Source organism: Mycetomoellerius zeteki, unplaced genomic scaffold (assembly GCF_001594055.1).
Source record: "Mycetomoellerius zeteki isolate Tzet28-1 unplaced genomic scaffold, Tzet1.0 scaffold39, whole genome shotgun sequence".
NCBI lineage: Eukaryota > Metazoa > Arthropoda > Insecta > Hymenoptera > Formicidae > Mycetomoellerius > Mycetomoellerius zeteki.
The window spans coordinates 139,911-165,618 of NW_017257381.1; the positions used below are offsets into that span (position 1 = coordinate 139,911).

General features: G+C 36.9%; 2 protein-coding genes across 9 annotated transcripts in view; one reads left to right on the top strand and one right to left on the bottom strand.

The window, feature by feature from the left end:
- Positions 1–21,882, bottom strand: part of LOC108726168 (probable G-protein coupled receptor CG31760) — a 38,182-nt gene extending 16,300 nt beyond the window's left edge. For 4 of the 8 annotated variants that reach the window (XM_018453582.1, XM_018453580.1, XM_018453579.1 and 1 more), the window contains exons 1-7: positions 18,628–18,835; positions 18,220–18,365; positions 17,699–17,903; positions 16,731–16,965; positions 552–686; positions 282–441; positions 24–168 (exon numbers count right to left, since the gene is read on the bottom strand). In XM_018453582.1, coding sequence (XP_018309084.1) covers positions 24–168; positions 282–441; positions 552–686; positions 16,731–16,965; positions 17,699–17,903; positions 18,220–18,365; positions 18,628–18,835 — 1,234 coding nt within the window. Of the gene's footprint in view, positions 1–23; positions 169–281; positions 442–551; positions 687–16,730; positions 16,966–17,698; positions 17,904–18,219; positions 18,379–18,627; positions 18,836–21,086; positions 21,123–21,850 lie in introns of those variants that run through there. The other 4 variants (XM_018453585.1, XM_018453584.1, XM_018453581.1 and 1 more) reach the window with 4 other exon arrangements.
- Positions 21,883–22,810: 928 nt separating this feature from the next.
- On the top strand, positions 22,811–24,267 carry LOC108726160 (PDZ and LIM domain protein 4). Its single transcript, XM_018453569.1, has 3 exons — positions 22,811–22,928; positions 23,053–23,206; positions 23,610–24,267. Exons 2-3 carry the CDS (start codon positions 23,093–23,095, stop codon positions 23,760–23,762), a joined length of 267 nt encoding a protein of 88 aa, XP_018309071.1. The 5' UTR covers positions 22,811–22,928; positions 23,053–23,092; the 3' UTR covers positions 23,763–24,267.
- Positions 24,268–25,708: the final 1,441 nt, after the last annotated feature.

Sequence of the window (25,708 nt, forward strand, 5' to 3'; positions counted from 1 at the left end):
GACCAACAACAACTAATTCTGACCTTCCACAAGGATTCCTTCGAAACCCATCGGATGATGTCTGATGCTGTAAAAGCCTTGCCGACACTTACACATATACGCGCCTTTCGTCCAACCGGCGCCCACTCCATTTTGATTTACTCGGCTGCTGGGCCCCTGATACACGCACTAAACAAAAAATTGGTGTTCTCGCTTCTTACTATTTCTGTGAAAATGATAAATCGCGATGTACGTTTCACAAACTTCTATAAAGAAGTCTGTGGTACATTTACGATATTTACTTGCGTGGTATCGGTGTGACACTTGTGGGTGCCCTTAAAAAAGGCTATCTGATTGCTCGAGGCGGCCTCGAATTCATCATTGTGGTTTTGCGTCGGGGTGTCGCACTGATTCACTTCTAACCCACTTATATCGATATCAATGCTGATGAATTCCCGTACTCTTCAATGAAAGGAAACAAAAAAAAACGATGGAGTCAGTTAGAACATTTATTTACTACGAGCGAGCATAAATCAAACAAACTTTTTTACAAACAGAAGTTGTATACCAACCCGGGTCGGACATCCGGCGGTTTCACGTTGACGCTATATGAGATGAGCCAACGGCGGGTCTTGCAGGAGAAATACGGAATGGTCCACCAACCCCTGTAGGATTCAATCGGCGGTGACTGCATGAATTTCGGTGACCTGGGATCACACGCAAACGCCACAAGCCGCCATAGAAACTTCGACATTTTTTCTAGTGAATACGTTTTTTTTTTCGTGCGAGTCATACGCCCGGCACTTCACGGTCATCCCGGTATCGCTATGGCCGTTGATCGAAACGGCGATAAAAAGTTTCTCAATGTATTGCAAAATCGCAAATTTACATCGTTCGCGAGAATCTATCGAGTTTCTATGACTTGACGCTTGTTCGGGATGAGGAGTGATGAATGATCGTGGAGCGCCTACAGGACTAGTACGATTTCCTTTTAGCGAATTGTCTTTAACATATGGGTCTGTCCATCGTTATATCTGAATATTTTTTATGGATTCACATCTAAAAATTTTAATTTTGAAGTAGTATATAAACTTAAAAATAAAATATTTATTATAAGATTATTTCGTTAAATATTAATGCACAATTACTCTTTCAAAAAAGAAAGATTAATATTCTTCAAATGTGTGAGTAAATTAAAGTTGTTACATCAAAAATGAATAATTGTAATTTCTTATTATAGTATTGATAAACGATCTTTCGATACATATGTAATTCCACATTGAATACTGTTGACAGTCTATAGTAAATAAACCATAAAAACTTATACGAAGAGTTGAATAACAATCGAATTCCAGTTAGTGGAGAATTATTTGAGTATCATAATCAATATTAGATTTGACTTTAAAATACGCCTTATTAAACAAAATACCTTTTAAGACCATAGTGTGAATACACAACAATATACGAACCAAATATCCATTCATCATTAGTCTTGAAAAATGGATGTGTATATCCTCAGTGCAGAAAAGTGGATGTTTCTATGTAGCTTACATCATAGAAACTACATCCATTTCTTCAGAAGGCAGTAATGCGCATCAGCGTTTTGTGGTTACAGAAAACAGGCGCTCATGTCCTCTCTCAGGTTTCTCTCTATTAACAGCGTTATCGGCTCGACCGGGTTTGCAACAACCCTGGATTGAAAAATGCTTTGCTACTGATTGACGTTACGCGCTGTACCAATAGGAGAACACAAAACATCATTAATTTAACCCAGGTTAGTGTAAACTCGGTCGGGCCGAAAACGCTATTAATTTCGACAATACATTTAAGGAATGGTGATAATTCAATAGAAAGTTACTAGTTAATACTCTTATTAAGTGCTCGGTGTAAACTGGGACAGTATATACCAGACCAGATATCGATCATGTAATAGACCAAGAGGCCACTGTAGTGGTTTTGTTACCCATAGTGACAAATATAGGAAGTGGATAGCCTTTTATTTCATGTAAAACAAAAATATTTTCAAACTGTTTGGAATTTAAATGACAAAACTTCGGGAGCGTGTATGGGATCGATAAACTAACAAGGGAATGGTCGGAACTGTCCCTCATCGATTTTGATGGGCTATATGTAGAACATCAAAAAATATTAGACCCATTGTTACGTCCTGACTTAGTGAAATTACTAGAATTCTAGTCGAGTTAACCTTATATGTCATAAGGACCTGGTTTGGTTGACGTAAGATAATTATAAATAAGGTGTACACCTAAAAAGATTCTTATCAGATTTAAGGATGGTTCACCTTTGTAAGGTTAAAATTATGTTATACGTTATATAATAAGAACCTGGTTTGGTTGACCTAAGATAATCCTAAATAAAATACATTTAAGGATGTTCTCGTCAGGTTTGAGTATGGTTGATCTTGTTTCTATAATACGCAGCCACGCCACGAGATGGACGCATTACTCGTAAGAAAAAAACGTCCACAAGTTCTATAAGAAGGCGTATGCAAGTCGATTTGGATAATCTCCTAGAGATTATAAAGTTCCTTCAGAGTATGCCTTCTGGGCCTCTAAAATATATGTTTTTTTTGCTTCTGTTGGAATGTAATGCTAAATTAGTAGCATTTGAACAATTCCCGACTTAGAAATTTTCCAGTGATTTTAATAAGTCCTAGCCAGGTTGATCTTATTTCATTATCAAGTTCTGATAAGATCCTTGTCAGGTCCTCATCAGGACCTAACGAGGCTATCCGAATAAGGATCCGACTACTGTGCTGCGTTACATAACTGATCAGTTCCCGATGAACTTACCTTATCAGGACCTGATAACGAAATAAGATCAATCTGATTAGAACCTGCTAAAATCCCTGGATAAATTTCTAGTCGGGTTATTTACTAATTAATCGGGGAAGACACGGAAGCGCGCGGAGTGGAACTTTGACTCCTAACGCGAAAAAGTATGTTACTCAAATAGTTGTTGATTTTATCGTTTTTCTTAAATATTTTTTAAAACTATACTGTATATCAAACAATGTTTCATATCAAAATTGTCTAATTTGTTATGTGGGAATACCAGTCCCCCATCGAGCGCCTCCCTAGATGGCGGATTGGGGAACGCTCGTCAGCTCGCTGGAGAGTACCAGGGAAATAAAATATCCTTGGTTGATCAAAACTGGCAAAAAAATGCTGAGCAATGAATAAAACAATTTTAGGAAAGATTACCCCAGGTAGCAGTTCAGATTATTGCCTGGAAAATCCACTCCCTTCGGAGGCTGGCCTCAAGGATTCTGGGAGAGGCCAACCGTTGCTTATCAATAATGAAAATATTAGAGACAGAAGCTACTCGTCAGGTGAGTCGGGAGACCTTAAAAAGAGAAATCTGCAGCTCACTAGAGAAAACCAGGCCTTGCTTGAAAGAATTAAACTTCTTGAAGCAAGACTTGCTAACTTGGAAAATCGGGACGAGTCCTACCATACAGATTAAAACAAATTTTCATCTCTATATGAGATCTCTAATACGAAATCTTTTGATAACATACAGCCACTAAGCGCTCCAACTCAAAACTATGATATTGCGCTTCCGTGGTTGTTGTTCTAAAATATGACATGGGTCGCATAGTTACCCTGTCTCTGAAGCAAAATCACGTCAAATCCGCTCGCACTAGCTTCACAATGGCTGCGTTCAGCAGACTCAACAGTTTTGCAACCGTTTTATGATTGTCTGCTGAGATAGGACCATTCTTCTAGATCTAAAAGTATGATCCAATTAGCGCGAAGGAAACTTACAACAGTTGCAAAACAAACGTTCTGCTGAACGCACCCAATGCAGTTCGGTTGATAATTTAGGCGAATAAGTGGCAAGAATCAGCTGTGACGACAACAGCTCCTTCAATAACTCAAATACACGATTTTCTTCCGGGCTGAATTGAAATCATGCATTCTTGTTGACTAAATCGTAAAGTGGTTTTGCTATAATCGAAAAATTCTTAATAAATCGCCGGAAGTAATTAGCGAAGCACACAAATCTGTGGACTTCCTTTGTATTACGTGGTACCGGAAAATCAACAACGGACTCGACATTTATCATTAGTCGAATACCACTCTCATCAATTAAGTAACCAAGGTAAACAATCTCACGATACAAAAATGAACACTTATTCAAACGGAATTGTAACTTGTAACTTGTAACTGCAATAGAGACCGTGTGTACACACCAATGGCATCGTCGGTTGAGTCATAGAGACTCAACTGCTATAAAGCGTTTGATGAGCGAAGGTTTAGCAACTGGAATCAGAATGATAGCATGTGGTGACGAGATAGTTTGTGAGCACTGTATTAAAGGCAAGCTGCCTCAGGCGAAATTTAAGTAAGTAAACGAAGAGAAGGAGAGCCTATGAGATTGATTCACTCGGATTTATGCAGACCCATGCAGACAGTTACTTCTAGTGGAAATAAATATTTTTTAATTCTAATTGACGACTATTCTTGTTTCACTGTGATACGATTACTGAAATCTAAAGACAAGGTTCCGAATAAAAGAATATGTCGCCGCGATATCAATAAGGTTTGGCAAGAAACCTATGGTTATACGTACAGACAACGGCGGAGAATACATTTCATCCGAACTAAAGAATTACTTTAGGAAGGAAGGTATACACCATCAACTCACCGGCATACACAGCAGAATGGCGTAGCCGAGCGGAAAAATAGATCTCCAACTGAGTCTGCAAAGTGTATGCTGCTGGATGCAGGACTAGACAACCGTTTTTGGGGAGAAACGATTCTAACCGCAACATTCTACAGAACAGAATGACCAGTCGTAGTGTCAGTAAAACTCCTGTTGAGTTGCTCATCGGAGAAAAGCCGGATATTAGTCATATTAGAATATTCGGATCAAAAGTGTATTCATTTATTCCCAAATAGTGACGGAAGAAGTGAGATGATAAAGCTGAAGAGGGCGTACTTGTTGGCTACGACGGAAATTCCAAAGACTATCGAATTTTAGATCCGAGCACGAATCAAGTATGGATCAGTCGTTCTGTAAGGATCGAAAATGAAACTCAGCGATCAGGTTTATATCAGGTGTTACCCAACGAAGAAATTATAGGTAACAACGAGGTGGATATTACACATCACGAGGATCAAGAAGTTGTGAGCGAAGAGAAACAAGCATGGATTTAGATAGTTATACATCTGACGACGGATATACAACGCCTCCAAACGATGAGCTCGAAATTCAAGAGAGGCGCGTGTCGAAACGTGAAAACAAAGGTGTACCCCCTTTGAGACTTGCTTACCACGTGCAGACCAGCATGGCTCAAGAACCAGAATCTTGGACAAAAATGTTAGAACTACCAGTACGAGAACGGAAGAAGTGGATGTCAGCTGCAGAAGAAGAAATGAAGTCTCTTAATGAGCACCAAGTATAGGAATTGGCTGACCTTCCTCCTGGTAAAAAGGCAATCTCCTGCAAGTGAGTCTTTAAAATCAAAACCAATGGAAAGGATCAAGTACACAATTACAAAGCTAGACTGGTGGTCAGAGGATTCTCACAATTGTACGGGGAAGACTATGACGAGACTTTCGCGCCGTGTCAAGTACGATACTATTCGCACTTTGCTCTGTGTAGCAGCTCACAAGGGTCTAGACGTACGCCATGTGGATGTAAAAAGCGAATATTTAAATGGAGAACTGGAGGAAAAAATTTATTTGGAACAACCGTCAGGTTTTGAGAAGCGTGGACATGAATCCAAGGTTTTGAAGCTACGAAAAAGTTTATATGGCCTTAAATCAGCTCGCGCATGGAATAAGAAAGCCGCTGAAGCACTAGCACATATAGGTTTCCAACCAGGAAAGGCTGATCAATGCCTATACATTAGGAAAGAGAAAGGCAGTGCTACTACCTATGTTTTGCTCTACATCGACGATCTCTTAGTGGCTGGAGCCTCAAGAAAGATTACTAAGAAAGTACACTTCGATCTTCAGAAATTCTTTTACGTTAAGGATTTGGGGGAAGTCAACTATTACCTTGATATCGAGATAGAACGCGAAACAGATTGGTCATTCTTATTAAGCCAAAAGAGGAAGATTGTCAAAATACTCGAAGAATGTGGTCTACTGAAATCAAGACCAGCATCTACTCCGATGAAAACAAGTTTTCTAAGTTCTGATACAGAAGAAAGTGAGAGACTGCCAAATAATTCCAAGTACCGCAGAGTTATTGGATCCTTGTTGTATATTGCTACTATATCCAGGCCAGATATCGCGTTGGTGATAGGGATTTTAAGCCGACGTGTAGAAAAACCTACCAAGCGAGACTGGGAAGCAGTCAAACGTGTTATGCGTTACTTAGCGTCCACGATGAATAAGAAATTGCGTTTGTCTTCAACTGAGAAGTCAAATCTAATATGCTGTGTGGACGCGGATTGGGCTGGAGACAAAGCAGATAGAAAGTCAACCAGCGGTTATGTTTTGTGTCTGGGAGAAGGAATAGTAGCATGATCCAGTCGTAAGCAAACATCAGTAGCTATGTCGTCAACGGAAGCTGAGTATGTTGCCGCATCGTATGCAAGCAAAGAAATACTTTGGTTTCGACAGTTGCTCAACGATTTGAATGTTCTGATGGAAGGTCCAACGGTAATAAAAGAAGATAATCAAGGATGCATTAAACTGATAGAGTCAGATAAGTGTGGAGCACGTACCAAACACGTTGAGGTTTGTTATTATCTAATTAAAGACCTGTGAGAGAAGAACATAGTCGATATTCAGTACTGTCCACTGTCGGAGAACATGTTAGCTGACATAATGACGAAGCTTTTAGCCAAGCAACGTTTTCTGGAACTAACTAATCGCCTGAAGATTTACTGATTCGAGCTTCCCAAAGCGAGAAGGGGTGTTGAAATGCGAGACATTTTAGTGCGGTTCGAATCAAGTTCACACGAGAGCCACTTTGGGCGCTGCGGTCGAGCGGAAGGGAATTTTTTTGGGACAGTTTTTCCCGTGTCGAGTCTACGTATCTTTTATTATTATTCTCTCTCTGCTGTATGTAGAAATATATTTTTACTTTTCAACGTTCTTTTAAACACGAGTTATTGTGTATCTGTTGTCACTTTCATTTCCTTCAATAATACCGAATCCCAACAGAGACTACTCTATAGAGTCGTGCTCCAAACCCATTGATACTAAACCTAAGTGCGCGAACTGCGAGGAACATACGGCAAACTATAGATACAGTATATTGTTAAAAAAATGCAAAAACGCAGAAACGATGCTGTTAGAAAAATATCAGAAGACATCTCAAGCAAATTGTCAAAGACCGACAAGACGAATGGAAAATGGAAGTAGCTGGGGACAAAAGCTGTATTAGAACCCAAAAATGTTAACTTCACCTACGCCGCTAAAGCTGCTATTAACTCTAAAGATAACGTAACACTATATAATACTGCATATGATATAATTGACTTCTTCATCGTTAAAGGCCTGTCGATTAATTACATCAATGTCGAATTTAGTACAGACTTACAATTAGTTCTGATCACACTCCGGTCATTTTGATTCTAACAAGGAGAGGCTCGGACGTTCGGAATTTAGAAAAATTTGAAACTTATGGTACGTGAAGTGTATCACCTAGACATTCCTTTGGCTAAGATGCAATTCTCAGCCATTGTCGAGAAAATCGACTTTGAAGAATTCCGAGCGGTATATGTACACTGAACGTTGAGCAAGTTGCAACAAATCCCGTGGGATTAGACAAATGTGCGTTAAAAGATTTATATTAAATATCCGTTGATTACTATAAATTTGGTTCATTTTACATAGAAATAACATGAATATTAAAATTAAAAAAAGGGAAAAAGAAAATACCGACAGAGACTCGAACTAGCGATCCAGTGGTTACTAGGCAAGAGCGCTACCCACAACCGGTATTATCTTTTTCCCTTTTTTTAATTTTAATATTCATGTTATTTCTATGTAAAATGAACCAAATTTATAGTAATCAACGGATATTTAATATAAATCTTTTAATGCACATTTCATTTATAACGTAACAGAACCATGTGATAAATAAAATTCAATGTAATGAAAGCAAGTAAAAAATGGTTGAATGCGATGTCGAACGGCCAACTGTTACACGAGATTTTGTTACACACTCCCCACCTCTTCGCAAAGCCTACCCAACATCTTTTATGTACGTTCTTTCATTCCTCATACGTTCATTCGATCTATACTATTACCAGCGGAAGTGGTCGACCCGAGAGTCCAAATGACCGCACTGAAATTGTCACAGTTCTGAATTTCTCTTATGATTCCGAGAATTAAATGTTTTCCAGAATTTTGTGTTCCCGATTAGATTGAAAAATATATAAAAATTTCGAGTTAAATTACAAAATTAACAAAAAATGGAATCAATGTAACGAGAAAGCACACAAAAAATAAACCCTAACGCAAAAAAGAACACGTTTAATGTTTGCCCGCTCTCGTTGTATTGGGTTTTATTTATCACATATTTCCGTTACATTGTAAACGAAATATTCGTTTTTCAGAAAAGATTTATATTGAATATCCATTGATTACAATAAATTTGATTGATTTTACATAGAAATAACAAATATTAAAATAAAAAAAAGGGGAAAAAGAAAGTGCCCACGGAGACTCGAACCAGCGATTACTAAGCAAGAGCGCTAACCATTGCGCTACGGGAGTTGTTAAAACATGCTCAACGTACAGTGTACAATACTACATACCGCTCGGAATTTTTCAAAGTCGATTTTCTCGACAATGGCTGAGAATTGCATCTTATTGCTTGGCCGAAGTAACGTCTGGGTGATACACTCTACGTATCATAAGTTTCAAATTTTTCTAAATTCCGAACGTCTGAGCTTGTCTGAGTCTCTCCTTATCAGTGACATAATCATATACAAGGAGCCCAGTCCTTCATTAACTAATAATAAGACTGATTGGAAAAATTATTCCATTTATCTTGAAAAAAACATTTTCCTTAATATTCTGTTTAAAACACAGGATCAGATTGAAAATGAAGTGAAACTATTCACCACTCTCCTCCAGTTGACAGCCAAAGAAAATACTCCGATTTTCAAAATGATAAAGTCTGGAACAAACTATTCCACTGAGGTAAAGGAACTAATAAAAGAAAAGTGTAGAGCCTAGCAGAAGACTCGAGATCCTATGAGGAAAATCATTTTTATTAAACTAAATCAAAAATTAAGAAGACTTACTTAGTAGACGAACTTAAGAAGACGAACTTAAAGGCCATGGAATAGCTAATGACTTACAGCTGAAAAAGACACCAACTTCTCCCTCTGGAGAACAATCAAACAGATTAGAAGACCTATTGTTGCTTCATCTGTTAGGAAAGTCGATGGTAGTTGGGCTAGAAGTAACCAGAACAAAACTAATCTTCATGCTGACCACCTGGAAAATGTTTTTCAACTTCATGAGCCAAAGGATGATAGCACGGCGGAGTTAGATCATGATGTAGGTGCTGGTGTAGATAGCAAACAAGACATCAAAATTAAACCTATCTCTCCTAAGGAGGTAAAAAAAGAAATAAATAGCTTATATCCTAAAAAATCCTTTGGATTTGATCTTATCACTGCCCGCATGCTAAAGGAACTTTTGCATAAAGGAATCATGAAATTAACTCATTTATTTAATGCGTCTCTTCGATTAAAGTACTTTCCCAAACAATGGAAAATAGCTGAAATAATCACAACCGGATTCCAAAACCCGATAAACCTCTGAACGAAACAACCTCATATAGACCTATATCTCTTCTCCCCATCATATCTACAGTTTTTGAAAGATTAATCATCAAGAGACTCAAACCGATTATTGCAGATTATCAACTCTTGCCGAATCATCAGTTTGGCTTTCGCGACAAACACTCCACCCTGGATCAGGTTCATCGGATAACTGGTACGGTCGAAGCAGCGTTTGAAAATAGTAAAGTTTGCACGGCTGTACTGCTTGACGTGTCTCAGGCGTTTGATAGGGTTTGGCATGAGGGTTTGATGTTCAAGTTGGGGAGAATGCTCCCCATGTCTTTCAATGAATTTTTAAAATCCTATCTCCAGGATCGATGTTTTAGAGTTAGACTTGAGGATGCCTATTTCAGCTTCCGCAAAATCTTCGCAGGCGTCCCGCAGGGCAGTGTCTTGAATCCGATATTGTATCTTTTATTTACTGCTGATATTCGTAAAAATCCTGATGTTAAGGTTGCTACTTTCGCCGACGATACGGTAATTTTAGTCACAGGAGATGATGTTGCTATAACCACAACTAAATTGCAAACAGCTCTTAACCGAATAATGGATTGGACTGATCGTTGACACATTAAGCTTAATGAAACTAAGTCTCAATACATTAATTTCACATTAAGAAAAGTGTCTCCGCTTCTGATTATAATCAATCAACAAGTAATTCCTTATTCCAATTCTGCGAAATACCTTGGCATAACCCTTGACGCCAAGCACCGATGGAAAGAGCACATTAAGATTAAAAGAAAGCAATTGAACAATATGCGGATGAACATGGAGTGGATGTTAGCAAGAAATTCCAAACTATCTGTACACAATAAATTATTGCTATATAAACATATTTTCAAACCAATGGTTATACGGCATCCAGTTCTGGGGATGCAGTGTCAATTCGAATATCCAAGTTATACACGTCTTTCAGAACAGAGTTCTTAGAGACATAGTTAGAGCATCATGGTACTGCCGCAATGCAGACATTCATCGTGACCTACACATTAATACCATCGTCGAGGAAAGGACGCTAGCTGTTCAGAAACATAAGCTTCGTCTAATCAACCATTCTAACAGACTGGCATCCCGACTATTCCGAGAGGAGCAGGAGTGTCAAGACGCCTCAAAAGAACCAAGCCTTTGGATTTAATACAATAACCCTGTATTATTCTTCCATCTAATGATATGGAACATATTAAACTTGCTTTGGCCTTAATTGTAATGCCATGTAGACTATCGTTGTTAACTCTTCGACAACCATATTATAAAACGGTCTACTCTGACTGGTTCAATTACTTACTAGCCTTATTGGCTTTTTATAAAAACAAAAAATTTCTTATGCTCTGTATAACGACATAAAAGGCAAGTTGCAAAAATAAATTTTGTAACAAACTGTTATAAACAAATTATTAAAAATTAATTGTAGAGAAAAAGTGACTACTCTAATAAATTTTAAATATTTTTTTATGCTCCAGTCATATTTACAATTATTATTTTTTCCTTGGTGATCCAGGCATGGACAGAAACGTTCATAATTTATTTCTTTTTTTGCATAAATGTAAAAATTTTTAAAACGCTTTTTTTGCCCGTACAATCGACCGGTGTAATCAAAATTTCTCTACAATCAATTTTTAATAATTTGTTGCAAAATAGATTTTTGCAACATGTCTTTTATGCCGTTGTACAGAGCATAAGACAACTTTTATATAAAACATTTTTGGATATACCATATAGTTTAAAATATATTTAAGAAAAACGATACAATTCATTATCTTCGAAGGGGTATTTCATCCCCTAAACTTCGAAATAAGCACAAATAAAAAAATATGGGTCTAATATTTTTGAATGCTCTACAACATATCCAAAGCCCATCAAAATCGGAGAGACAGTTCTGACCGTTCCCTTGTAAGAAAAAAAGTCCTGTAGAAATATGCTCGATTATGCTTCGTTTTGGAGAAAATTGCAAAGAAGACAAAACGTAGTTGCTTCGTTCTCGCACTATCTGTGAAGTATTATTGTCGCTGAAATCATGCACGAAAATCCCAGGGTTGTTAGGGAAACTAGGTTCCAGCATGAATTTGCTATTAACAACAATGCTTTAAATTAAAAAGCGCCATAACAGTCAGAACTTTAAGATGTTGAACTATTGTAAATTCATGTTAAATGAATTAATTTCAGAAATTATAATTATAATCTAACCATATCGGCACGCAATTATAATTTCTGAAATTAATTCATTTAAAATGAATTTACAATATGAAGTTCAACATCTTAACGTTCTGACCGTTATGGCGCTTCTTAATTTAAAGCATTGTAGTTAACATTAGCGGTCTTTCAATCTTATTATTGTTTGCTATTAACATTTGGCTCGGAATTTGGAATGACTCTCTAGTGCAGACCTGTTCAATTTGAGCTCCGGAGCCAAAATGCAAAGTCATTGACGCGAAAAATTCAATGTAAGACTTCAGAGACTGTAAAATGTTGATAAGCGTCACTCGGATACGTATCAATACTTTACAGTCTCCGAAATCTTACTCACGTTGAATTATTTTACGTCAGTGGCTTCGCGTTTTAGCTCCGGAGTTCAAATTGTGAACAGGCCTTCTCTAGTGGGACCATTTTTGGTAAATATTCACAAAAAGTCAGCACCTTTAAAAATAAATAATCTTGACATATGTTGTCAAGGTTATGACCCTGAGTGAGCTCCAACAAGTTTTAGCCGTCGCTCGTTATTCATTAAAAAGTTATAAACAAAAAAAGTTTGAAAAATAATGTGTCTTTTTTATTACATAAAACAGAAATTTTTAACTTTAAAATATATTTTAGGACGAAAAATGATTCTCACCTTCCCCTCTGCCAAGGGGCGCATTACTTTCACGCGAAGCAAATTTCACCCACCTCCCCTTCTGCTTCAAGGGCGCACAATTTTCCACGAGAAGCGAGTTTTTCATCCCATCTCGTCAAATTTTGCTTCGCGTGGAAAGTCGGACACCCCTTTGTAGGGAGAGGGGAGATGGGTTGAAAGTCGCTTCGCGTGAAAGTCATGCGTCTCTGAAGCAGGGGGGAGGTAGAGTGAAAGTCGATTCGCGTGGAAGTCGTGCACCTTTGAAACAGGGGGTAAGTGGGATGGAACACCCTTCCCGTGGAAAACCATTACGTAAGCAAGAAAGGGAATAGAATAGTTTTTAATATTATATAGAGTGACCCATTTTAATGTCCCACTCCAAATAACTTTTTTATTTTTTATCTTAGAAAAAAATGTTTCAGACAAAAGTTGTATGGCTTTGAAGGGGACATAAGATGGTGTCACCAGTTTGACCTTGAATAGTTGCTTGAAGATAACGTGAAGGTTACTTTTAATTTCTTAAACGGAACTCCCTACTTTTTATTGCGCATTCTTGTAGATCGTCTCGAGAGTTTTCTAAAACACTATAATTAAGTACCTTTTCGTTAAGTATCTGTTAATTTATAAGGCAAAATCCAGACATGACGATCCGACCAGCCAAGGCAAGATAAAGGCACGATCCGGCCGGATCTTTTTTTTGCAATTTTCTCCAAAACGAAAAAAAAAAAACAAGCATATCTCTATATAGCTCAGGCGACAGTTTTACCTGGAAAGTCTCGAGGGAGTTTTGATATTTAATACCGTTATGTAATTTGATGCCCTTGTAACAAATTTATATTTTGCCACCAAAAAATTAGCGCCGTCACCATATTGAAAAAATTGCTCAAAAATAGGTGAAAAATCTGTTTTTTTGCGTATATCTCGTTTCAGGTGCGTCTGTCGACAAAAATACCTCTATAACAAATTGTAGATAAGAAAATTTCCTATGAATGAAGAACTACTTATATTCATTGGTCAGAATTGACACAAAATCGAAATTTCGATTTGGGATTTCCACCGAAATTTAATTACTGTCTCAATAAATTATGATATTTATAAAGAAAAAGTATATGATATATGGGCATGTCTATACATATGGCCTTTATAGGATTCCTATTTTTTAATTTTGGTTTCGGTTGAAATTGACATGTAGCCAAGTGTTTCGGTTCAGTTTCGGCGAAGCTTCGGTCGGACTCTAAAAATATACAGAGTGTCTGGAAAATCGCCTGCAATACTTCAGGAAATAGTTCGAAACCCAAAAAAAGGAAAAAAGCTATATAAACATGGAGTAGGCCTACTGGCGAAATCACGTAAAAATATGCGCCTTATACTTTGCCTCCTAGATGGTGTGAAAAAAAGTATTATAAGTATTATTGAAAAATATTTGCATAACTTTGATGAACTGTTACAAGTAAACTATTGATCTGATAAAAAAATTTATTCGACATAATTTGTAAAAAATTTTCTTTTTTATAATTTATTATAGAAGTATTTTTGTCGACAAACGCACTTGGAACGAGATATACGCGAAAAATTGATTTTTCACCTATTTTTGAGCCATATACATATGTATATACGTATATGTATATACAGTATGTATATGTATATACACGGTGTCCCAGAACTCGCGTATCGCCAATTACCAACATATTCTCCGTGAAATTCTAAGACAAAAAACTCTGTACCAAAATACGATTGAACGAGTAGAATTTGAATGGTGAAATATTGAAGTTGTCGAATGGGCGCGCGTGGAATTCGCGTGGTCAGGATCGGCTCAACCGAGACTGACGTGAGGCACTTCAGACTTGCATCTTGTCAAAGCGTGTTTCTCATTACTTTTTGCATTTAATTTAACTAATTAAAATACATAATATAATATGGCTTAAATTAAAAATTAAATAAGAAAACGTTAAAAAGGGCTACGAGCCAGACAAACAAATTTAATAAATAACTTACATTAATAACAAACGTTTCGATTCTTATTGAGTCATTACATGTATAAATATAAAAACGGTTGAAAGCAATGACAAATTAGCAGATTGTATGTGAATTCAGCGGTAATTAACATTATAACAAGTTAAACGATTACTTGTGAGAGATTCGGTGGCTAAATCAATTAACTTCATGATGTCAGTTTGGTTAATGAAGATGTAAAGTCCGCCAATTGTTAATTGTCCTTCCAAAACATGATATAGGGGACAAAAGTAACATTTTGACTTTGAAGTGTTATAACAGTTAAAATATGATACTTACATTTAAAAAAAATATGTATCTTTAGATATAGAATTTATTTAAATACAAAATTTTCTTTGGTTTAATTATTTTATGTAATTAAAAAAAAAGTTATGTTTGTTTAAAAACTATGAGAAATTTTGTTACAACTGTCCCAACCCCCAGGGACGATAGTAATGATTATAACAGTAGAGGGGGATAATTGTACCACACATTTACCAGAGGTATGTAACACAACATAAGTTATACTCTTTCTTGCAGTTGCACAAATGGATATTTGGTCCTTCATAACTTTTTTATATAAATGTCTTTATTTTTATAAAGACACTTCTTTTATATAGTTTTTCTCTTATCCGTTTTATGTTTTCTTGTTAATGGGATTCTATGAAGAAAAATACAAATAACGTTGTACAAAATAATACTAAATTAAAATCAAGTAAGTTTGAGGATAATCGTAATGTTACAACTGACCCCAGGCATTGATGTTACTATTGTCCCCTAATGATATTTTATAGTAAATTTTTTAAATAAAGAGCCTTATACGGTTGAAGCTAGATCTTAAAATGCTTAAATAATTCAATCTTGAATCACTAAATGAGCGACGGCTAAAACCTGTTGGAGGTTACTGAGGGTCATGATCTTGATAAAATATGTTAAAGTCAAGGTCATGGGTGGTTCCCCTATTAGGTATATTTACCATATTTTGTAATTTAACATAAATTTTGGAACAAACTCGACACAGCTATCAAAAATGAGAAGGAAACATCTTAGCTTGCGATCGATGGCAAAACGTCGGAAAAGTGATAAGTAAACATCGATGTTTCCTAAACGATCTTTGCACATTCCTCCATTATAAGTGAAAAGCAATAAAATTGAACTTCTTCTTATGGACAGACCCGTATCTTTCATTTTTATATTGCATCGCCGTGAAAAAAGAAGAGAAAGACAACATTTTAAGTATGAACGTGACAGATTGCAAAATAGTGCCGACAAAGTGCGTATGCGTGCGTGCGTGCGTGCTAACATTTTTAGAAAGAAATACGGGGCCTATATCCTTGAATCTACCCCTACAGCACAAAGTTGCACAAAAGTTACAGCAACACTGCTGTAACATTGCAACAACATTAGATGTTGCAGCAATATTGCAGAGATTTTACAGCGATATTGCTGCAAATTCTGTGCTGTATGGGTATATTCAAAGATACGGTAGTGTTTCGGCGCTAAGAGAATGTGCAGTGATGTCATAGCGCGAAACCGTCCGTGTATCTTTTGATATACAAAAATCCGTAATATCCGTGATATACGTACATTATACTACAATATTTTTGTACGTGATATTTTTCGAGAATAAAGCCTTAGGAAAGTCTGTTATTGGAGATACTGTCAAGGGACATTACCTGATCGTTACACGTCGATGGAAATATCCTTAAAATAAAGAATAATGATGTCAATTTTATTAACAATCGTTATTGTCAAAATAATTAAAAGATGAAATATAAATTAAAATATAATAAAAAATGTGAATAGCGTCTATTGGACTGTAACTTGTTATATATATTGCTAATAACGATTAAGTATATAGTATCCCTTATAAAAAGAAAACAATGTTATTAAAAGAAATATATATTAGAAACGTAAAATTTTTTTCTTTATGTGTGAGACTTTATTTTCGAGAAAATCAAAGATAGAATTATAAAATTAGTTCTTTTTCTTTATGTAGAATTATCATTTCTCTAGCAATTGTATTGTTTGTAACAGGCCATCATGTAACATTATTGACGTTCAATGGAAAGATGGAAGGTTTTGGAAAGTCTGGCTTTTACAGATACACAATATGCAAGAGTATGTGAATTATATAACGCAAACCTTAATCCAGCGCTGCTACCTGCGTTCTCAAACCACGGTAAGCTGGGGTCTGGTTGCGATCCGAGTTGGACCGCGTGACTCTCGACCTTAGAAGGCTCACCGACGCTTCCAGGACTACGTTTCAACCACACTGTGGTGATCACCGTGCCAGTGGACGCGTTGAGCGCGATCACCCTCGCCTCCACAGCGTCATCCACCGACACTAGCAAAGACTTGGTCAGAGCGTCTAAAAGAGCTACGTAATTTCGTTAATATCTTCGGCCATATCTCGTGAGTCATGTTCAACAATTACTTTCAACGCGCGCGTTGTTCGCTACGCGCAACAGGTGCCACCAATTAAACAGGTAGAGTAAGGAAACTAGATTGAGAGCATTAATTCCAGATCACATTTGTCATACTTGAATTTTTTTTTCTTTTCGTTAAACAGCGTATTTTAAATATTTAATCGTATGTCGCATTCTAGGTGAACGAACGTAATCCCTTATGCATCCTCTACAATATGCGAAATAAGTTTGGTGTAAGAAGTAAGAGTAAGAAATTGACCATGGTAGAATATGAGAAAAATAATCGACTGTAATTAGTAAGTTTTTTGCTCTTACTTCCTACACCAAGCGTATGACTCCTGCACACTAAACGCGGAAACGCCTATTGCGTGGCAAAATGTGACGCGGTAACCAATAAGCTTCTAACATTTTCATTAGTTACTGCGTCGCATTTTGCCGTGTGGCGAAGTGTGTTCCACATCCAGTGTCCAGAAGCCACATATTGTAGAAGACACTATGGATCGTCTAAAATGTACTATAATATTGCGTAGTAAGCAGTAAGAGATTGATTAATCATAATCGATTAATCTCCTCACATTTGACTCTGATTGGTCCATTTTTTACGGCTTACAACTTACTACATCGTATTACTCCCATTGTAGACGGCCCTTTAGTATTCCTTACATCACAACTCTACTAACTCACCATTACGTCGCATCGCTTCAGCAGCCCCGAGATTCCGAAGCACCATAGCGGTCATGTCAGCTTTCTGACGTGCCATGTCGTAACGCCTTGGGTCCAGGGCGACATCAGCTGGAAGAGATTTAAATCCCTCCGCAGTGACACAAACTTCGCCCAGAGAGCCTGTCGATGCTGCCTCTATCACATCCAAGGCTTCCTCGATAGCCGCCTTCGAAATAATTGAATAATAGGACGTTAAAAAAAAGAGCGAAGAATTGCATTATTTTTGGCTGTGTTCCAAAATTTATTGCTAGTACTGAAAATCTATAGTGCACGTGATGTAAACTATTCAGTATTGATAGTAAATTTTGGAACACAGCTTTTATCATAGTGGAAGGAGACAAATGAGACAACTTGAGGGATGCGCAGTAGGACCAAAATTTGATTAACTAGCTGATTGTTCTGAATTGCCGTCATAGTATTGCCATCTTCTTCCACTATCTTTATATCATAATAAGACGAAATAAGTATCAATGAAGACAAACCCGTTTGGAATCCACGATGTCGTCACGAACAATCGTCGACAGAGACGGCGTCGGGGATGAATCGGCCTTCGTCACTGTCATCATTATCATCGTTGTCAACGCGGCAGTGAGAAGAACCGAAAGCCAAGACTCGCCCATTCCGCGCCCTGCTCATTTATTCTTATAACGAAATGAAAGCTCCGAGAAGTGTTAATTTATTTAAGAATAATATTTATCGAGGATAAGATAATTTGGTAATATCTCGAGGTAACTTCTCCGCGTTATTGATATAAATTAAGTAAGAAATATTACAGATAGCTCGAGGTAATTTTATACAACACCGAAATTCGATAGCTAAAAGATTCGTTGGGAGGTTTTTGCTTTCCTCATATATTATATTACCAAAATATCTTCACGCAATTATCTCACCTCCCGCGGCGACATTCAAGTGGTGGCAAACCCGCAATCTTCGCTTGTAATGGGCCGCTCGTATGCCCTTGCAGGCGATTGTCCGGGCATGTTTCTGCCTGTAAACCTTCAGCACTTTCAATTTTTCATCGGAAAAATTTCGTAGATGAACACCGTCACACCTATATTGAGAAAGACATAAAGACGAAAAATAGATATTACTCTTCATCCAACAGCTATGCGCTACTATCGAAAGCGATCGATCATAATTGATCTCTGAACTAATTAGTCGAACTAATAAAACAAAGACACTCTTCTCCTTCTTCTCCTCTTTTTTCTTCTTTTCCTCTCTCTTTTCCTTCGCCACGAAGAAGTATTTTACTATTTTAAACCGAGTAGAACGCATATCTTGAACAGCGTCGGGAATATATTACTGGCATGGCTATCGTCGGCCCGATCGCTCGTTTTCTCAGCGTATCGTAAAATAGAATAGTCGGTGATATATAGAAGAATTCATTTTCCAGCGACTAACCCGGCCTTTGACAAGCGACACGTGAGGTTTGCTCAACCTTGAATAAACCTCAACAACCCCTTCAATCCTTGGCTTCGCTCACGCCCGCATGACCATCTCAGTTGCGTCGCACGATCATATATATAGTTTTAAAGAATCGAAAAAACCCAATTTTTCCGCGGATTTTTTTGGTTTTTTCGCCAAGGGTAGAAAAATTCATTTTGGAAAAATTCACTTGTGCTCGTAAAACCTATCAAGTTTGTTTCTCAGTTCTTTCCGTAAAGAAAATATTTGCGTATAGGGTATATAGCGGGAGAAGATAACAGAAATTTTGAAATTATATAAAAGATTGAGGTCGCGCATAATGTATTCAATAAAACATACAAAACATACACTATTGCACCATTAATGTAAGAATTAAAAATATATAGTCCAAACATCATGTTTATATGACGATAATAGTAGGTCTAGAAAATAATTTGGATTTAAACTGAATTCGTAACAAAATATTCGAAAAAAAATAAACTACAAAGAGACACTTCATTAGGAGTTCATTAGATTCGGAGTGTGACAAACTAAAGTTAAAAATCTGTCTTCTTAAGCTTTGCCATGTACTAAAGGAAGGTTAGATTAGGTTTTACTATAAAAATAGAAGGGTAACTAAAAAATTTTAATAAAAATAATACTACATAATTTCATAGATCGCATTAATTTTATAACGGAATTTAGAAATTACTTATTATGCCTTTTACATAGCAAAAAACCAATTTTTCGGGAAAAAAATCGAAATTTTTCCGGTTTTTTTCCAGCAATTTGAAAAAAGCAGCTTTTTTAAAACTAGAATCATATACGTCATACATGAAGGAAGCGCATCATTTTTCCTTGGATAGTATTCGAGATTAATTGCGACAGGAAAAAAGAGAGAAAAAAAATTCGTTATCATATGCCCAATTAAAAAGTACATTTTTACGTACAAAACAGAACTTGCGGTTGATTAGGAACATGAAAAGACGCGAAAGTTTCGCTCGTATAATAAGTGTCGAGTCATTTCGAAATTTACATGCGACATGTCATCAGTTGGCCATCAATTCGATAGTACCGACACGCGATGATTGATTTTTGGGTTATAATACATGCATTATCGCAATTTACAGTACTTTTCTGACGCAATAAAGTTGCATTGTCCACCCGTTGGAGACGAGCTCTGTAGCGTCAGTAGAGAACGATCGATGCAGCTACTGGCATGATACAGCTACCCCCAGAACCTGTATGCTCACCCTTCTCTCGAAGTCTTTCGCATTTCTCTCCCCCCCTTCCCCCTCCTCTCTCTATGTGTGTGCGTATGTACGTGTCTCCTCCTAACTTTATTTTATGTGATATATCAAACTAAACCGCATTTCGAAGTTTAGTCTACAATCTAGCGTTCATTATTTATGCTCATTTTACGCTGCTCCTTTATAGCGTTTTATGCGAATTTATTTCAATAATATTCATACTGATAATTTTACGTAGATAAGTCTTAAAATTATTTTTAATGATTTGCAATTTATGTTCAAATTTCAGAATAGAATTTTGATTATAATTTATGTATATGTATATATACATATATGTACATTTATGTATATGTATATATATATATATATATATATTGTATATTTATATACACATTTTATATACTCTTCCGCAAAAAATGTGACACACTATACCGAAACAGCGATCCATATTTTTTGAGAATATGTACTATATGTGTGCGCGCGTGTGTGTGTGTGTGTGTGTGTGTACGCGTGTGTATGCGCGCGAGCGCGCGTTGTGTGTGTAAAATATTTCGATTCTTCAAATGCTTTTTTATATTATTATACGATACAAAGAACCATGAATGGAATTATATTCTAAATCCTGACACGAATTACAAACATCGTTTGAAAGATAAGTTTCTTATTTCATACAGCAATAAAGCTGTGAAACTTACGCGAAGAGATTGCACAAAAGCGTATTTGTACGTAACGAGTCGAAGCTAGTCGTGAGCAGTAAATATCAGATCCATTCACCAGAACCACGACACTCCACTGAAATATTAATAAAATAATGCTTATGCATGTTCATCATATGCACATACACATGCATTACATGCACATTTGTAATTTATCGGAGCTAGCTATTATGGCGCCGACTATAAATGACACTTTTTTTCGAAGAATAGATAAACATGAATATTGACAATTTTTATATATGCACATGTATGTAGGAGTATGTATGTATAAAATTTTAAAGTTCAAAATACACCGATTTGTTTGCTGTTTTTTACCTCCTATATATAATAGTATTCTGCAAAAAGTACATGACGAACGTTACTGATTGTGAGAAACCGTACAAAGATCATGAGTTTATCACTTTGCCAAATTTTTCGTTGCGAAATATGAAGTGTCAAAAAGTGCGTAGAAAAAAACAAGTGAAACCAATGTGAGAAAGTGTGTGCATACAAAATACGCGTGAGTAAGATATTTCATGGCGTACCGAAAGAGGAGGTTCATGCACAGTTTTAAAGCGTAATATTTTCAAAAATGTACCTTCTCATCTGCGAGTATAATTTATTAAATAATTCAAAACGGCCGAAAAAATGAAAACGTCGCAACAAAGCGACAAAAGCAAATGACAGAGACAAAAAAAATACCGAATTGCGGATACGTTGGAACGCAAATCGTATCCAGTGAATAGGATAATTGCCCCACTTACCCTTGGCATTTAACGCACCTTGCTTTTCGCGTAGTAGGATGCGTGAAGCGGGAGATCCGAAGGAACGACTATCGATGAGTCAGACGAAATGCATGCGGTTTATCAGCGTCAGCGCGGCGGTCTCGGTAGCGCGTACGATAGGATCCATGAAGTACAAGATACAGGGTACGCGAGTCTACGAAGGTCCTTCTCAAGAAGAGCGAAATCTGAATGACTGGATTCGCTCGTGACACGGCGAGGACTCAGCTGTATCGCCGGGATCGGTGCCGGAGTCGGGGTCGGGGTCGGGGGTCACCTCGTCGTCGGGGCGTGCGCCCTTCGCGCGAAATCAAATGTTCGTCGCCCTCGCCCTGATACATTCGTGGTATGGCGCAAGGGAAAACAACCGATCGTATGAAGAATCGACGCTGAGATGAACTGGGCTCAAGGATGGTCAACTTGATCAAGAGGAGATCAATTAATCAATACGTTAATTTTCTTGTTGATCTTCGACGAGGATTTCGATCGTTCTGCGGTCTCCTCGATTCATCTGGCGCGTATCCGCCGTGTGAAACTGTGGACGCAACTCTTGCGCATGTCATCCCCATTGTCGTATTGAAAATAGTACTCAGCGCGGGCGCAACTCTCTCTCTCTCTCTCTCTCTCTCTCTCTCCCCCCCCTCCTCTCCCTCCTTCCATCCATCCCCTCTCTTCTTTTTTTGCTTGCATAATTATAATTGATAATTAAATTAAATTATGTTATATTGTGTGTATTTATATGCTTTCAACTAATGATAAATATATACTCTTTAACTCAATGTTCTTTTAACGCTTGAAAGCCATTCTAGAGCTCATAATAAATTAAGCTCTCTAATCTAGTTACATATCTCTCTCTCTCTCTCTCTCTCTCTCTCTCTCTCTCTCTCTCTCTCTCTCTCTCTCTCTCTCTCTCTCTCTGCAGTGAAGAAACGAAATTCGAATCACGCCGCGATGCAGAAACCAAAGACGATCAGTGATCCTTGATTGTTACTCGTACTCGATCTCAAACGTGTTGATTTGTCGTGGGCGATTGGCCGATTTGAGTGACAAGATTGTCGTGGTGAGCATAAAATAGACAGATTTAGCTTTATAGATCTCTAAGATCAAAATCTATGATTACATCATTCGATTTACAAAAAAAATGGTAGCAATTTTGCAAATAATCGGTAAATATGTGTGCAAAGTCTACTTTCAGGCAAAACGATACATTGTGCTAAATTTTCCATGGAGAATACCATCATCACCACCGACATTAAACTGTCGCGATGTAATAATCAACCGTGGGGTTTTCGACTCTCCGGAGGCGTGGACTTTACTTTTCCTTTGACCGTCGTCAGAGTAAGACACAATTTATTAATATTTGAATTTTATGACTAAATAGATACTCAACAATACAAAATTACTTATGATTCTTTTTTCGATGTACTCCTTAATTAAAGTCTTAAAACGTCTAAGGCCGGTATCAGATTACGCATTAAAGATTGAGACTGAAAGATTGAAACTTGATCAATTATTAAAACCAAAAGAGTTAAAATTTCTTTATTCTCATTGTGTGTGTTGTGATCAAATTTCAATTTTTAATCTTCATTCTCAATCTTCAATGCGTAGTCTGATTTTGGCTTAATCACGTTAATTGCCACGAAAGACATTTGAATAATAATTTTCGAATGAAATGATATTAAAATTATCTATGTTTCTTTTTCCATTTTACCGTTCTTATTAAACACGTTTGTTCGACAAGGTGACAATCGGAAGTCTGGCCCATATAGCTGGTTTGCAAGCGGGGGACGTAGTGATCTGCGTGAATGGAGAGCCAATAAGTCAACTCACACATATGCAAGTCTACGATAAACTTGTCAACATCGGCAATGATGTCGTTTTATCTGTTGTGTAAAGTTACGAGATCATGTAACAACAATAGAGGTAATAATTTCCCCTTGCCGATGACTTTTTTTTTACGAAATCCAATCCGATGTTGCGACAATAGTGCGTAAATAAAAATGAAAAAGTCTGGTGCACATGATATCGCGATGCAAAAAACACGACATACCGTAAACAAAATAAATAAAATTAAATTAACGGAAAATACCGACAAGGCGAGATTTTTACGCTGTACGTGTTCAAGTTTATAGTACGCTTTGGCCCGATCTTTCCGGCACGCATCTGGCATGCATCAAGTCGCGACAATCAAGGCCTTAGTCATACAATGTTGCGAAATTATGTCAGCAGTCGATTCACGTGATCGAGCGCAATTAGTCAACTATAGATCAGAAGGCGCGTTCCAGGCCGTCATTTTTAATCGCAATTAACGATCCACAAACAAATGCTTTCTTCTTCTAATAATATGTGATTAGATAATACGATCGCGGACGAATGAGGATGAATTCAAGGAAACGCGATGAAACACGTTATGCACATTCATATGATAATTTATTTTTATCGTAATATATTAGATATTGTTTATAGAATATATATATATATGTATGTACATGTATATTCTATAGACATATATTCTATATATATGTATTCTACATATATACGATATACTATATACATACATAGGGGAAGTTCGGATAGCCTTGGACGGCGGGCATCCCCGGACATTCGAATTTTTCAGCGAATTTCTGAGTCAAAAACAAAAACAAAGTATCATGTCGAAACTATAAACGTCTACAACGAATTTCGTGCTTTGTATTTGTTTTTGACTCAGAAATTCGCTGAAAAATTCGGATGTCCGGGGATGCCCGCCGTCCGAGACTACCCGAACTTCCCCTATATATAAGGTCGCCCTTGTAAAGTGTTACAAGCTATTATCTCTGAAAGTGTGTGTCAAATGACTAATACGTTCAGACAAAAGTTTTATGACTTTGAGGAGAGCATAAGATGGTATCATTTGTTTGACCTTGGGTAGCGTTGTCAAAGTGACAGCAAGGCTACTTTAAATTTTTTAAATGGAACCTCCATTTTTATTACATTTTCTTGTAGCTTACCTCGAGAGCTTTTCAAAACACTATAATAAAATATTTTTTCATTAAATATTTTTCGAGTATTGTAACCTTCGAGCCTCATATCTCGAAAAGTACTTAATGAAAATGAACTTAATTATAGTGTTTTGGAAAGCTCTCAAGGTAAGCTACAAGAATATGTAATAAAAAATGGAGGGTCCCATTTAAAAAATTCAAAGTGGCCTTGCTCTCACTTTGATAACGCTATCCAAGGTCAAACAAATGGTACCATCTTATCTCTCCTCAAAGTCATAAAACTTTTGTCTGAACGTATTAGTCATTTGACACACACTTTCAGAGATAATAGCTTGTAACACTTTACATGAGCCACCCTATATGTGTCTATAATCTATAGACATATATATACATATGTTTATAGAATATACATATATATATATGTGTATGTATATATATGACAGTACACGTATATGACTCGCGCTATAATCCTTACCGTAATAATTCGACGTAAACGTCATTTCGCAATATAATTTACACAAAAATTACTGTACAATATATATTAGCTGTTGTCGCTTTCTCCTCTTTCGAGCATACATCCGCGCCGAATTACACGCACACAAAAAAATTTTATCACACTTATTACATTTTTCTTTATCCCGTGTCTTATCATTCTCATTAGGCAGAGGCGAAAATAAAAATTGACATGTAAGTCGAATATAAAGCGAGAGTAACAGAACCGTAAACTCTTTTACGTTTTATTGTCTCACCTATTAGAAACTTCGTTGTTTATGCCTCTGTTACTCACCTTTTACATTCAATTTAAACTACGTTTTTTATTTTCGCCAGGAGAACGCACAGGATCAAGCATATATCATAT